Source organism: Lampetra fluviatilis, chromosome 10 (genome assembly GCF_964198595.1).
Source record: "Lampetra fluviatilis chromosome 10, kcLamFluv1.1, whole genome shotgun sequence".
Taxonomy (NCBI): Eukaryota; Metazoa; Chordata; class Hyperoartia; order Petromyzontiformes; family Petromyzontidae; genus Lampetra; species Lampetra fluviatilis.
Window position 1 is genome coordinate 648,060 of NC_136284.1, and position 14,173 is coordinate 662,232.

The window sequence follows — 14,173 nt, forward strand, 5'->3', positions numbered from 1 at the left end:
ATTCAGTTTGGTGTTTTAACATCTTAACACCTGTTTAGTTGCCAGAAAAAAGGGGAAAACCTATTCTCAACAGTAGGAGACTTCGCAATAGCCATATACACCATGGGGCCCTGATTAAAATGTAATTTGAAAAATGTTTACAAATTATTATTATAATTTTCCAAGCTTTGTGGCACTATATCGGGACGTTTGACCTACTCCATGTATGTGGTTAAGCAAATTTTGCTCGTGACTTATTATGACCACTTGCTAAACATTTGTGACAAATTTTGGAGCAAAAACATGATTCCCCAGCAACGGATTGAGATGGAGGTGACACCTAAACCCCTTTTTCTTGGTTCTTTCGGTAAAGTCACGTAGAAGGGAAGTAATAAAATAATAAAAATAAAACATAATCAAATAATTATCACGACGTTTCGGCCACAACGCAAGCAGCCGTCCTCAGGTGAAGAACATGTCTGTCGATAAGACAGAGTCTAAATGACACGTCTTAGGCTTGGAGTGTCTATTTAAGCTGTGAGGTAGGAGGACAAATTATTTTGTCAAGGCTCTCTTCCTCCTCCCTCACAGCTTAAATAGACACTCCAAGCCTAAGACGTGTCATTTAGACTCTGTCTTATCGACAGACATGTTATTCACCTGAGGACGGCTGCTTGCGTTGTGGCCGAAACGTCGTGAGAATTATTTTATTATGTTTTATTTTTATTATTTTATTACTTCCCTTCTATGTGACTTTACCGAAAGAACCAAGAAGATGAATCCCTGCAGTCACGAAAGCTTTAAATCGAAACCTAACCCCTTTGTGTTTAGATTCAATGTATCCTGTCAAAAATACTATGTGAGATGGCAATGGAGATGAGAGTGAGTGTTTTGTGTTTGCAGAATGTGTATAAGAAGGAGTTTGAGAAGAGTCGTGGAAAGTACCTGCATGTGGTGGATGGGCCTCAGCAAGTCCATCACCGTGAGGTCACAGACATGCAGAGCGAGGTGGGTGACACAAGGCCAAGCGCCGCCGTACATGCGTAGTATCAGCGTGCATCGTTAACCTAGTACCTGTCAGCTCGTGACACGCAAGGGCATGCTTCACACTCGCTCGCATAGACGCGATTAATAGAGGTAATATATAAACCACAGCTTACACAGGTTGCTGAGGCAAACAATCGATTAACGTGCCCACCATGCCAGCCCAATCTGCTGGAGGCGCACCTGGGGACATTACCCCTCATTGCAGTGCCAGGTCTACGTGAGGGGCTGTGACGAGCGTGATTCTCTGTTTTTGCCGAGCAGTCCAAGTACAAGCAGGACTATGAGAAGTCGAAAGGAAAGCCCATGCTGGACTTCGAGACGCCCACCTTCATCACGGCACGCGAATCCCAGCTGATGCAGCGAGAGGTAGGACTTCTCTGTTCACATTGACTCGGGAGATTTTAACACTCGGGATGGGTGTATCACAGGCCTCCTAAAACTGTGCACATATCTACAAACTATACAGACTAGCTTAGTTTGTAGACACAGCCAGGATTAGTTTGTAGAATAAATGTAGATCATCTATAGAGCCCCATTGTTTCATTGATTTACGCTCGCTAACGAAGCAACGACACCAGGAGGCGACGCTGCTTTGTCTGGAAGATGCCCTCAAGGGACAGATGCATCATAGAACTGCGGAACTCGTCGAGTTCCCACTTGAGTATCGAGAAGTCCGACTCGACCGCCGTCGTGTTGGCGAGCACCGATGCCAACCCGCCGCTGAAAGCGCGGAGGTTGTCGAAACCACTCGGCAGCACATCCCACGCGTCGTTGAATGTCGTCGTGTTGGTGTGCTTGTTGATGGCGTCGTGAATGATCGTGTCCTCCTTGTAGAGCTTGACCAGTTGGCGATGCTCCTCCTCGACCATGTCGACCTTCACAGCTGACCAGAATTTCGTAACATGCACGCGACGCACTGCCAGCACGTCCTTCACGAACACACCAGGACGCATCTTCACGAGCTGAGCGGGCATCACGGGCGCCGCATCCTGGTCGAGAGCTCGATTGGCGTCGTTACGCTCTGCTTTGACGTCGTTGAGACCCGCGATCAGCGTCATCGCATATATCGAGATCTCCTTGACGATCCTTGTCTTGTCGACCTCATTGAGACCCTCGTAGCTCTCCTGCGCAAACGATCCCTGGTCCTCAATGTGGGCAATGATCGCGGCAGACGCGATGCGCATCGACTGATCATGATACGACACGTACGCCTCATCATGATTGTTGACGCTATCAACAATCTCAACACTGAACAAAACGGTGAGCGACCCGATAAGCGACTGAATATGCTCCTCCTGCTGCGCGATGAGCAGCGACTGGCTCTGGAGCTGGACGATAGTGACGTTGATGGCGTCGATGGCGGGCGCGAGCGCGTAGGTAAGAACCCACCAATCGGCGGTGGGCAGCTTCGCGGGGTTGTTCTCAGTAGTGTACTCGATCAATGCTCGGCAGTACTGCTTGTAGAACTTGAGCACGTTCCCGAGATTGGCCCATCGGTTAGCCTTCCTGGGGCACTTGACCTTCATCTTGATGATCAGGTTGTTTTGGGTGCGGAGGTACACCGAAAAGTCGTACACGATCTTCACCCAGCTGCCATCGAAGACGCACTCGGCGGATTTCTTGACCACAATATCGATCTGATGAGGCGGACACCAGATTCGAATGACGTCGTTCTCGGCCTCCTTCACAATGAGCGTCACCAGCCCCCCATGACGCCCAGTCATCGTATTCTCGCCGTCCGATGAAAAGCCGATCAGCTTGGCGCGCCAGTTGGGGTACAGCGCGTCGAGGAACTTGACGAGCATGCGGAAGATGTTCTGAGCAGTGTGACGCTCGAACATAGGGATCGCGACCAGGTGCAGATTGACGAGGAAGCCGCGGTAACAAACGCGGGTGCGCAGGTCGAAGAACGACTGGCCGCGGTGAGTACTGCCGTCGCCAGCCAGAGAGAAGGCCCACACCGATGGATCGTCGATTATCCTGGCGATCATCTGCAGCCCGACGGCCACCAGAACACGGACTGACTGTGCGACGATGAGGTCGTTCATGCCCTGCAGCTTCGGCGTGTTGGTGCGGATCCTGGCATGATCGATGGCAGCAGCCGTTTGACGGAACGACATGCCGACACCGACGTGGTCCATGGCGAGCTCGAAGCGCATCTCGTTCTTGATTGTTGCCGTGTACGTATACGTCCCCGTCTCGATGTTCACTTTCTTGACGAACAGCTTCATCGCGTTGACCTTCTCCTTGGCCTTCTTGGCGGCCTTCTTGGCGATGGCTGCGGCCGCGTCCTCGTCGTCGTTGTCGTCGCCGCTGTCCTCGTCGTCATCGCGAAAGAACAAGTCCCCGATAATTGTCTCAATGATGCTGTTCTGGATCACGTAGTCGATCGACGCGGTCGACAGGTCCATGTAGTTGTGGAGCGTGTTGGTGCGCTTGGCCATGCCGTTGAAGTAGCTCTTCTTCTCATCGGGCGACAGCGTCTGGTAGAGCATCCACGATTCCTTGTGCTGCCCTTCAAAATGGTGGCGGTACTGATGCGGCAGGAACGGCTTCGTAAAGTACTTGATGTCTGTGCGGTTCTTGCGCTTGCGGCCCGAGTCACCCGTCACCTCGACCACATCACGGCCTTGGTGAACACAGAACAAGCAACGACAGGACTGCGCGCCATTGGCCTCCGTCGTGATGAGCTCCATCCCATACTGAAGGGTGTGTGAGGATTGGAACGGCGTCGCCACTTTCTTCCCTCCCATGTTGCTGCAGCTGCAATGCTCGGTATAACGATGCGGTACGTCTTGCCGCGGATTACGCAACTGCGCACTCCGCGCACTCACTAGTTTGTAGACGCAGCCAGGCTTAGTTTGTAGATATGTGGCGCTATTTATAGCGAATCTACAGTTTTAGGAGGCCTGGTGTATCAAGGCCCTCATCTCTCCGAGTGAACCAACATGGTGATCACGGAGGAACTATTAGTCTCAAACCTATTTATATTCTCAGCTATTTCAAGTTTATTTTGTCTAACCAATTGAGAACTCAAGAAACGAGGATGAGTCTCATTTGCAAGAGTGACCTTGGGTCACCATAATGACAAAGGCAATAACATTAAAGCCAAGTACAACAAAGTATAAGAGCAAATATAAATCAGAGCAAAAACAATCAGGTTACAGAAGAAATAAAAACATTTGTACAAAATCTAAATCAAATCAAATAACTTTCCAGGAACAAAAGTTGGTTCGCACAAATTACTTTTAAAAAAACGTTCATCGTAAAATTCAGTTACAGATACATCAACATGGGTTTTGGGTGATTATTGCACCAGTGTGTAAACAGATTATTGCACCAGTGTGTTGCGATTGAAACGTCGTAGTTTTTTTGTTATTTTTGTATTTATTGTTTTTTCTTTGAACCTATCTACGTGACTTTACCGAAAGATCCAAAGAATATGAATTCCTGCAGTCACAAAAGCTTTAAGTCAAAATTAAAGTGAAGTTATCTTACAGATTCGACAGCTCAGAATTACATTGTGGTGTAGACGGCAGAGTGATCAAGGCCATCTTTGAAGCAGCTGTGACGGGAGTGATCGTTGTGGTCACTCATGAGTGGTCCCTTGTGATGCCTCTTTAGAAAGACTACCGGAGGGATTTTGAGGAGGGAATGAAGGGACGGAATCTGAACGTTCTGGAGACGACGCCCGCATACCTGTGTGTGAAGCACGCCTCCAGCATCCTCAGCGAGGTGGGTGCTGCGCTGCCCTGCACAGAGACACTGTCGTTATTAACAACAGAAAGAGCAGCGCGCATCTGCGCATTGAGTACTCTTTCACGAGCGAGTCAGGTTTCGAGTCTCATTGCAACAGTGACTGATTTGGGTCACCGCAATGGCAATAGCAATAACTTAAGAGTGCGGCAATGAAGCAAATAGAAATCGGGGCAAAAACAACCAAGCCACTGACAAAGAAACATCATTGATAGCGTAATGTGTGGTGGGCGGTGGTGCATGTGGTGTGTAGTGAGGGGCGCTGTGTTTGAATGTACGCTTGCCACTTCACGTGATCTGAAAGTACACGTAGCCTGGCACAAGTTCTGTAGTGCCATCACTGCCGCTTTGTGTGTATATATGAGCAAGTATTGTGATGTGTGGTGTGGCCGTGGTGTGGTATGTGCCACACAATGTATGATGTGCAGAGAGAGTACAAAAAGGACCTGGAGAGGGTGATCAAGGGGAAGGGAATGACTGTCCAGGACATGAACACCCCCGACTTGCAGCGGGCAAAGAATGCCACATCTATCCTCAGCCAGGTGAGTCTGCACTCTCACCAGAACCACGTCATGATCTGACCATGTTTCTGTGAGCCCCTCTACCAACCGACAAACGTTTAGCGAGGTTGTTACGTGGCCTCATGCAAAAGTTGATTACGAATCATAACATTGGCTGCGAAAACATACGCGTTACCAACTTTTGAGGGCTGTTTAGCGAGTTCGGTTTTAAGCAGGATCACGCGTGCGCTTTCACTGCATTGACTGCGGGGTGCTGCCTGGCCTCAGACCAAATACAAGGAGATGGCAGGCAAGGAGCTCGGCGTTTACATCTCGGTGGTCGACTCTCCCGACATCGTGCACGCGCGTCACGTGAAGGACATCATGAGCTCGGTGAGTAGCGCAGCGGCAAAACACGCTCGGCCACGAGCCCCGGCTTGATTGGTGTTGACTGGCGTCTCGTGCCTCTCGCCTCTCCACTGGTACCGCCCAGATCAAGTACAAGGCGGATGCGGTGAGGGAGCGGGGTCACTTCGTGTCTGTGCTAGACACACCCCAGTTCAACACCGTCAAGGAGAATCAAAAGAACTTCAGTGAGGTGAGAGTCCCCCTCCTCAGCCCATGGGCTCTCCCGGCCTGGTAGGCCACTGTGGCCCGCAGGGATGGTAGATCACACGAATTGGGGGAACTATCACTCTTACCCAAGAGTGTTGAGGTGGCTTGTCAGGGTATGGCAGTACAAAAAATAAGATTAATTTCCATCTGTGCAGGGATTGAGTGTTATACCTACCTCTCATACACATTTTTTCTCCAGGTACTCCAGTCTCCTCTACGTGTATACACACCCATTAATGGAATTGAACAAACATCCCAATATAGAACCACAGAGCTTGGGCAATTGTTGGCACTGGTTCTGGCTGCCTTCCTGCTTGCTTGTGGGTTTCCCCTGCACCTCCATGAGAAAACTGTGCATTACAAATTCTACTCCAGAGGAGTTTTTGGATGTGATTTGCATGAATAATATGGTTTAGAAAATAAAAAAATATTGCACAGTATTATAGGGGCCAGGGGGAGGTTGACTCAAATACATTAAACTTTGACACTGTGTCACCTTGTATGTTGACCAACTAGAACACGGCAGTCTTACATACGTTACAGAAAACAGTCCTGGCCATCCTAAACAACACACACGGGTTGTGACGTGGTTGTGATGTTGCTGTGTGGTAATCGCGCTGGACACGTGGGGGTTGCGACGATGCTCTACGCTGCCATCTCAGATCCAGTACCGGGACCCGATGGCAAGTGGCACATGTGCCACCGACACACCCGAGCTGCGGCACGCCAAGCAAGCACAGCACATCATCAGCACGGTACGCTGCCCACCCACATAACCCACCCCACTAGCCCAACCCAACAAGCCACCCCTCGAGCCCACCCATATATCCCACCCCAAGAGCTCACCGTGCAGACCCAAGCATACAGTGAGGGAAAAAAGTATTTGATCCCCTGCTGATTTTATACGTTTGCCCACTGACAAAGAAATGATCAGTCTAAAATTTTAATGGTAGGTTTATTTGAACAGTGAGAGACACAATAACAACAAAAATCCAGAAAAACGCATGTCAAAAATGTTATAAATTGATTTGCATTTTAATGAGGGAAATAAGTATTTGACCCCTCTGCAAAACATGACTTATTACTTGATGGCAAAACCCTTGTTGGCAATCACAGAGGTCAGACGTTTCTTGTAGTTGGCCACCAGGTTTGTACACATCTCAGGAGGGATTTTGTCCCACTCCTCCTTGCAGATCTTCTCCAAGTCATTAAGGTTTCAAGGCTGACGTTTGGCAACTCGAACCTTCAGCTCCCTCCACAGATTTTTTTTTATGGGATTAAGGTCTGGAGACTGGCTAGGCCACTCCAGGACCTTAATGTGCTTCTTCTTTTAGCCACTCCTTTGTTGCCTTGGCCATGTGTTTTGGGTCATTGTTATGCTGGAATACCCCTTAGCAGAAAAACACCCCCAAAGCATAATGTTTCCACCTCCATGTTTGACGGTGGGGATGGTGTTCTTGGGGTCATAGGCAGCATTCCTCCTCCTCCAAACACGGCGAGTTGAGTTGATGCCAAAGAGCTCCATTTTGGTCTCATCTGACCATAACACTTTCACCCAGTTGTCCTCTGAATCATTCAGATGTTCATTGGCAAACTTCAGACGGGCATGTATATGTGCTTTCTTGAGCAGGGGGACCTTGCGGGCGCTGCAGGATTTTAGTCCTTCACGGCGTAGTGTGTTACCAACTGTTTTCTTGGTGACTATGGTCCCAGCTGCCTTGAGATCATTGACAAGATCCTCCCGTGTAGTTCTGGGCTGATTCCTCACCGTTCTCATGATCATTGCAACTCCACGAGGTGAGATCTTGCATGGAGCCCCAGGCCGAGGGAGATTGACAGTTCTTTTGTGTTTCTTCCATTTGCGAATAATCGCACCAACTGTTGTCACTTTCTCACCAAGCTGCTTGGCGATGGTCTTGTAGCCCATTCCAGCCTTGTGTAGGTCTACAATCTTGTCCCTGACATCCTTGGAGAGCTCTTTGGTCTTGGCCATGGTGGAGAGTTTGGAATCTGATTGATTGATTGCTTCTGTGACCAGGTGTCTTTTATACAGGTAACAAGCTGAGATTAGGAGCACTCCCTTTAAGAGTGTGCTCCTAATCTCAGCTCGTTACCTGTATAAAAGACACCTGGGAGCCAGAAATCTTTCTGATTGAGAGGGGGTCAAATACTTATTTCCCTCATTAAAATGCAAATCAATTTATAACATTTTTGACATGCGTTTTTCTGGATTTTGTTGTTGTTATTCTGTCTCTCACTGTTCAAATAAACCTACCATTAAAATTATAGACTGATAATTTATTTGTCAGTGGGCAAACGTACAAAATCAGCAGGGGATGAAATACCTTTTTCCCTCACTGTATATGTCAATTACATGTCATTCATATCCTGTATTAGGCCACCCTTCCAGCGCTCCCTGCTAGCCCATCTGCCCCACTAGCCATATATAAGCACTCTCACCTCAGCCCTGGTAGCAGTTGCACTGCATCTCTGACGTTTGAAGGGGGGCATGTGTTGTGTCATGATACGTGGTGTTACGATGTGGTTGTGACGCACGGTTGTTTGTTGTTGTGGTGGGGTCCAGGTGAAATACAAGGATTATCCCGGGAAGGCTACGCCTGTGCCCTTCACGCCGGAGGTGGAGCGCGTCCGCAGAAACCAGGAGCATGTGTCTGACGTATGTCACACGCCGCACCACACAATACAAATATCCCTCCTTTAGCCTTAATAGACTGTTGGGGCAAGGGCAGTTAGCGAGCACCTATGAAGGGCGGCACAACACATGAGGTACTAATTTAAGGCTAAGTCGATCTAGGGGAGCCCCAGGACTGGTTCAAATGTTAGTCAACAATGTTGGCACCTATGAAGGGCGGCACAACACATGAGGTACTAATTTAAGGCTAAGTCGATCTAGGGGAGGCCCAGGAATGGTTCAAATGTTAGTCAACAATGTTGGCCATGGGCAGGTATCGAACTCGGATTCCCGTGTTTGTATTGCTATGAAATAACCACGACGCTACCACTCTCCAAGCACACATAGACCTCTTGTGCCTGTGATGATAGTTGTGACAAGGGCGAATGATTATCATGAGCATCGTATAAAATACCAGGCACTTGTTGATAAACACGAATTTTGTAAGGTGTGTGCGCTGTGCGTGCTGTGTGTGCTATGTTGTGTACGTGGCGTGCGTGTGGTCTGTGGTGAGCTATGTGTTTTCTCTGCGGCTGCAGGTGAAGTATAGGGAGCAGCTGGGGAGAGGGACGGCTATCATGCTCACCCCGGAGATGGAGCGGGTCCGCAGAAACCAGGCCAACGTGTCTGACGTACGCAGGACCCTCACACGCGCAAGGGCTCACACACACACCTTCTCTGAGCTGAGGGCAATGGTGTTTAGTGACTTGTCATTATTAGCGACCTGTATAGCCAAATGATCATACAATACGCAATAAATAAATCATGACTTCTGTTTCAGAATTACCACTATTCAGCAGAACATTGTTCGTCTGGCGATCTATATAATGGTTTGTTTCAGGTCTAAAAAGTAATTCCATGAATCTATGTGTACCCTTTATTTACTTTACAAAACATATATAGGTTAGATGCTTATTTTAACGTTCGATTGTGCTTTGCTGTGCAATTGAAGCGTATTGTGTGTGCCATGTGTGTGCTTATCCTATGTGCACTGTATCTGCGCGTTGCTGTGGGGTGCATGTTGCCTGTCGTGTGGCGAATGTGGTGTGGATTGTGGGCGTGCTGTGTTGCTGTTGTGCTGCGTGTTTGTTGTGGGGCTGCAGGTGAGGTACAAGGAGCAGTTGGGGAGGGGCACCGCTGTGATGTTCACCCCGGAGATGGAGCGCGTCCGCAGAAGCCAGGCCAACGTGTCCGACGTACGTGGGACTCTCACACGCACGCACACACACGGAGTCAATTCGTGGGGCTTGCAGGGTCATTTTGTATTTGCAGACCGGTCGGTAATGCAGTGTGGATGACATCGACTGGGGATGCAGCTATGTACAGGTTTTGTGGGGGCAGTGATGTGGCCCAGCGGTAGTTCGCCACTTGTTATAGAGGTTCGTGGTTTGATTCCGTTAAAGATCACGTGATGTCATTCGAAGAGTAGCTCATTGTGTGTAGGCATTGTGGTCCAAATTTGATTTTTTTTTTTAAACATAGCATTTGTTGCCTCCTACTGTGAAAAGTTGCAGAATCTTCCAAAAAATAAGTAGTGAGACTCGGTGAGGCTTTGCTGGGTGAAGAGATTTAATAAATAAATATAACTATTATTGATTTTCGATTCAATAAATAGTATACGTATTTGTTTTCTCTATATTTTTATGCAACACAACGAACATCCTGTAAAAAGGCTTAAACCTGTCAGAAGGCTTAAACCTGTCCCATGAAGGTTTCACAGTCACAAGGTTATTTTGCGTTCGCGTGACCCATGTTCCGTGCAATGTGCCGACGATGCAGATCAAGTACAAGGAGCAGCTGGGGAGGGGCACGGCTGTGATGTTCACCCCAGAGATGGAGCGCGTCCGCACAAACCAGGTCAACGTGTCCGACGTACGTGGGGCTGGGACACACGGGGTCACACGTGTGGTCGACGTGCGGGGCTCGCACAGCCACTCGGGGATATACGCGGGCCTCAGACACGTACGGGGTTTGGCGTGCGGCTCTCAAGGAGACGCGCGTGTCTCAATGCTTCCACTGTTTGGCGGACTGTACGGCCAGAGTGCTGTGAAGAAGAGTAGCGTTGATTCGGTGTGACCTGTGCATAACTCGTGTGGCAACAGGTGAAATACAAGGAAGCAATGCGGAGGTGCATGGCCATATCTCTCACCCCGGAGATGGAGCGCCTCCACCACAACCGGGCCAATGTGTCCGTGGTAAGTGTCATGTGAACACATGACCATTAAATAATTATTTATACTGTCATTGACATATTCCTGCTGAGAACCAGGTTATATCAGTATGTGAATGGTAGTTTTAGCTGTTAAATGCGCTTGTATTTGTGCAGGTCCAATACAAAGAGCGGCTTGGGAAGTACACGCCCGTAAATATACCTTCTGACCTGGAGCGCCTACGAGAGACCGAGAGACACATGAACGCGGTAAGAGATTTGGCGTCGCTTCTCTTGATTGAATCAGTCCTGCTCTCCAGCGCATAATGCACACTCACTGATACTACACAGCTCCACTACAGTGTACAGAGGCACGTATCTAGTCGCGTGCATACCGGAATTTGTGTGCTCGCCTGTGCAGGCTCATTATAAGGACCTGGGCCGATGGGATCAGCAGGGCCGCTCCATGTGTCTGCTGGACACGCCTGAGATGCGACGCGTGCGTCAAAACCAGCGGGACATCTCCATGGTGAGGCCAGTGAGGGGGACTGCAGGACGCCCCTGGTTCTCCTGCATACGCACACGGCGCCCGTATACCGTCACAGAGCCTGCTTGTCGTGACCCGGGATTGAATGGGTATCTTCTTGTCACAGGTTAAATACCACGCAGACTTCGAGCGCAGCAAAGCGCGTGGCTTCACGCCAGTGACGGACGACCCCATCACGGAGCGCGTGCGCAAGAATACGCAGGATGTGAGCGACATCACCTACAAGGGAATCACACGGCGTGTCGTGGAGATGGAGAGCACCTCAGCTGAGCAGGGTGGCACCACAGGTACCTAGCCTCTGGGGCCTGGCTCCACGCTGCTTCACAGCCTCCTCTCTGCTTCACAGCCTCACAGTCTGCAGCGACTGCGTTTAGTCAGAGAAGCCTTGCCTGGGAGCGTGCTGACCTCTTATTTTCTCCGCGCGGCAGACTTGCGTGTTTGGCGAACGAACCCTGGCTCCATTTTTGACTACGACCCTGCGGAGGACAACATCCAGTCACGGAGCCTGCGCGTCGTCAGCGGTGGGCAGCTCACTTTACGGCCACCGCAAACGCATGGCATTCACTCACTCTATCGGTTCACGTTGATGCTACTGATTGAGGGGGGCACAGGGCCACTTTTGGAGTGTACTGTTCCCATTGGTGGCGCTAGTAATGCACTCACGGCCATCACACGTATGTACATAGGGAGAGAATAACTGGAAGTATGATTTGTCTCCGATATAATGTTTTTTCCTTTGCTTTGCCTGGAGAGAAGATTCCCAGATACAATATGTGCATGTAGTGGTGTGTGAATACACAGGGTGGTGTGCATGCCATACCACACCACGGGTGTACATATGCCATGTTTGTGCAGCTCCTCATAACAGCAATGTGCCTTCCGTCCTCTGTACCCGACTCAGTTCAAGCGAAGCGGTGTGGCCGGGAGTACCCACGCTCCCTCAGTGCCCTGAGCACGAGCACGGGCGATGAAAAGTCGGAGATGTCGGGCCCCACGCGCACAGCCTCGTTCTGCAGCAACACGTACTCCAGCCAGCCGGCGGTGCAATTCCAAGGTGACGACGTCCTGATACTCCGCTTGCTTGCATTGCACGCAAACCCCCTGGGATCCTGAATTCCCACTCATTAATAAGAATGCGGTGGTTGTGTGCAGTTTCTCAGCAGGTACAAACCGGCCACTCAGAGGGCACCCAGGATCAGAGTGGCCATGCCGTGGGCAGCAGGGTGCAAACTGGCTACTCAGTGGGCACTCAAGGTCAAAGTAGCCACTCGGTGGGCAGCAGGGTGCAAACTCACTACTCAGTCGGTACCCAGGGTCAGAGTGGACATTCCGCGGGTACCAAAGCACAAACTGGCTATTCAGCGGGCTCCCAGGGTCAGAGCGGGTACTCTGCAGGCACCAGAATGCAAACTAGCGACATCGTGGGGAGACAAGGTCAGAGAGAACAGCCGGTGGGCATCAAGATGCAAACCGGCTACTCAGTGGGCGCTCAAGATCAAAGTAGCCGCTCAGCGGGCACCAGGGTGCAAACTGACTACTCAGTGGGATTCCAGGGTCAAAGCGGGCATTCTGCAGGCAACAGAATGCAAACGAGCTACATCGTGGGCAATCAAGGTCAGAGTGAAGAGATGGTGGGCACCAAGATGCAAAGTAGCTACTCGTTAGGCACTCAAGATCAAAGTAGCCACTCAGTGGGCACTAGGGTGCAAACTGGCTACTCAGTTGGGACCCAGGATCAGAGTGACCATTCTCTGGGCACCAGGATACAAAGTGGCTACTCAGTGGGTTCCCAGGGTCAGAGTGGCCACACAGTGGGCACTCACGGTCAGAGTAGCCACTCGGTGGGCACCAGGGTGCAGACTCACTACTCAGTGGGTCCCCAGGCTCACAGTGGCTATTCCACGGATTTCAGAGGGCAAACTGGCCACCCTGTAGGCAATCAAGGTCAGAGTGGTCACTCGGTGGGCACCAGGATGCAAACCCACTATACGGTGGGCACCAAGGTGCACACTGGCCAGTCGGTCGGTGGCTACCTGATGGGCAGCCAGATGCGGAGCAGCTCCTCCATGCAGACGGCGTTCCTGGCATCGGCTGGAGTCAACGTTTCTGCCAGCCATCGCCAGCTCTTGTCGCCGGTCTCGTCCCACCTGTCCTCGACCTCTGTGAGTGCCACAACATCCATGCAGGCACCGTTGAGATAGAGAGCGTGCCCACGTGTGGAATAGTCACTCGCAGCGTAACTCAACGGTGTTCTCCCCTCCCCATGCGTTCCAGAGAATCTACCGAGCCGTGTACGAGTACACGGCCGCAGACCGTGACGAGGTCTCTTTCCAGGACGGGGACGTCATCGTTAACACCCAGCAAATCGATGAGGGCTGGATGTATGGCACGGTGCAGCGCACAGGCATCTCCGGCATGCTCCCGGCGAACTACGTGCAGGCCCTGTGAGCCATCGCACGAGCTGCAACACTGCCGCCTTCTTCTTCATACGGGCTTACCTCCACCAACCTCTCTCATCGTCAGCCACAAAAGCAACAGCTTTCTTTTACACAAAGGCTTCACAAACATGGCGAATACATTCTGAAAGTACACGTGTCCCGGTTTAACAACCAGTTTAACAACATGGACAGTCTGGCAATTATCACCTGTGCTCGAGTGTAAGGAAATAATTTGTACAAGATCTGGTACCAGTATTGTGTTGAACTTGATTCCAGTATTATGCACAGTTTTGATAGACCTAGGCTGACTGAGAAATGTCTGGGTTTGGTATGTTGAAAAGGTGGCAACTCCTAAGGTTACCCTCAGCTACAAATCTGAAGACGTATTAGTGAGCATAGATAACGTTTTGCTGCGAGTTTGGTCAGCACATTTCGACACAGTTGTGGTCA

The 14,173-nt window shown here is 50.2% G+C and overlaps 1 protein-coding gene across 1 annotated transcript in view; it reads left to right on the top strand.

The window, feature by feature from the left end:
- Positions 1-13,798, top strand: part of LOC144934387 (nebulin-like) — a 99,967-nt gene extending 86,169 nt beyond the window's left edge. Inside the window, exons 124-142 of the mRNA XM_078860081.1 lie at positions 883-987; positions 1,288-1,392; positions 4,651-4,761; positions 5,211-5,324; positions 5,571-5,675; positions 5,776-5,880; positions 6,560-6,652; positions 8,482-8,574; positions 9,129-9,221; positions 9,693-9,785; positions 10,369-10,461; positions 10,692-10,784; positions 10,916-11,008; positions 11,160-11,267; positions 11,392-11,572; positions 11,714-11,806; positions 12,187-12,339; positions 12,438-13,447; positions 13,560-13,798. Of these exons, the coding sequence (XP_078716207.1) occupies positions 883-987; positions 1,288-1,392; positions 4,651-4,761; positions 5,211-5,324; positions 5,571-5,675; positions 5,776-5,880; positions 6,560-6,652; positions 8,482-8,574; positions 9,129-9,221; positions 9,693-9,785; positions 10,369-10,461; positions 10,692-10,784; positions 10,916-11,008; positions 11,160-11,267; positions 11,392-11,572; positions 11,714-11,806; positions 12,187-12,339; positions 12,438-13,447; positions 13,560-13,733 (3,015 nt within the window). The 3' untranslated portion in view covers positions 13,734-13,798. The remainder of the gene's footprint in view (positions 1-882; positions 988-1,287; positions 1,393-4,650; positions 4,762-5,210; positions 5,325-5,570; positions 5,676-5,775; positions 5,881-6,559; positions 6,653-8,481; positions 8,575-9,128; positions 9,222-9,692; positions 9,786-10,368; positions 10,462-10,691; positions 10,785-10,915; positions 11,009-11,159; positions 11,268-11,391; positions 11,573-11,713; positions 11,807-12,186; positions 12,340-12,437; positions 13,448-13,559) is intronic.
- Positions 13,799-14,173: the final 375 nt, after the last annotated feature.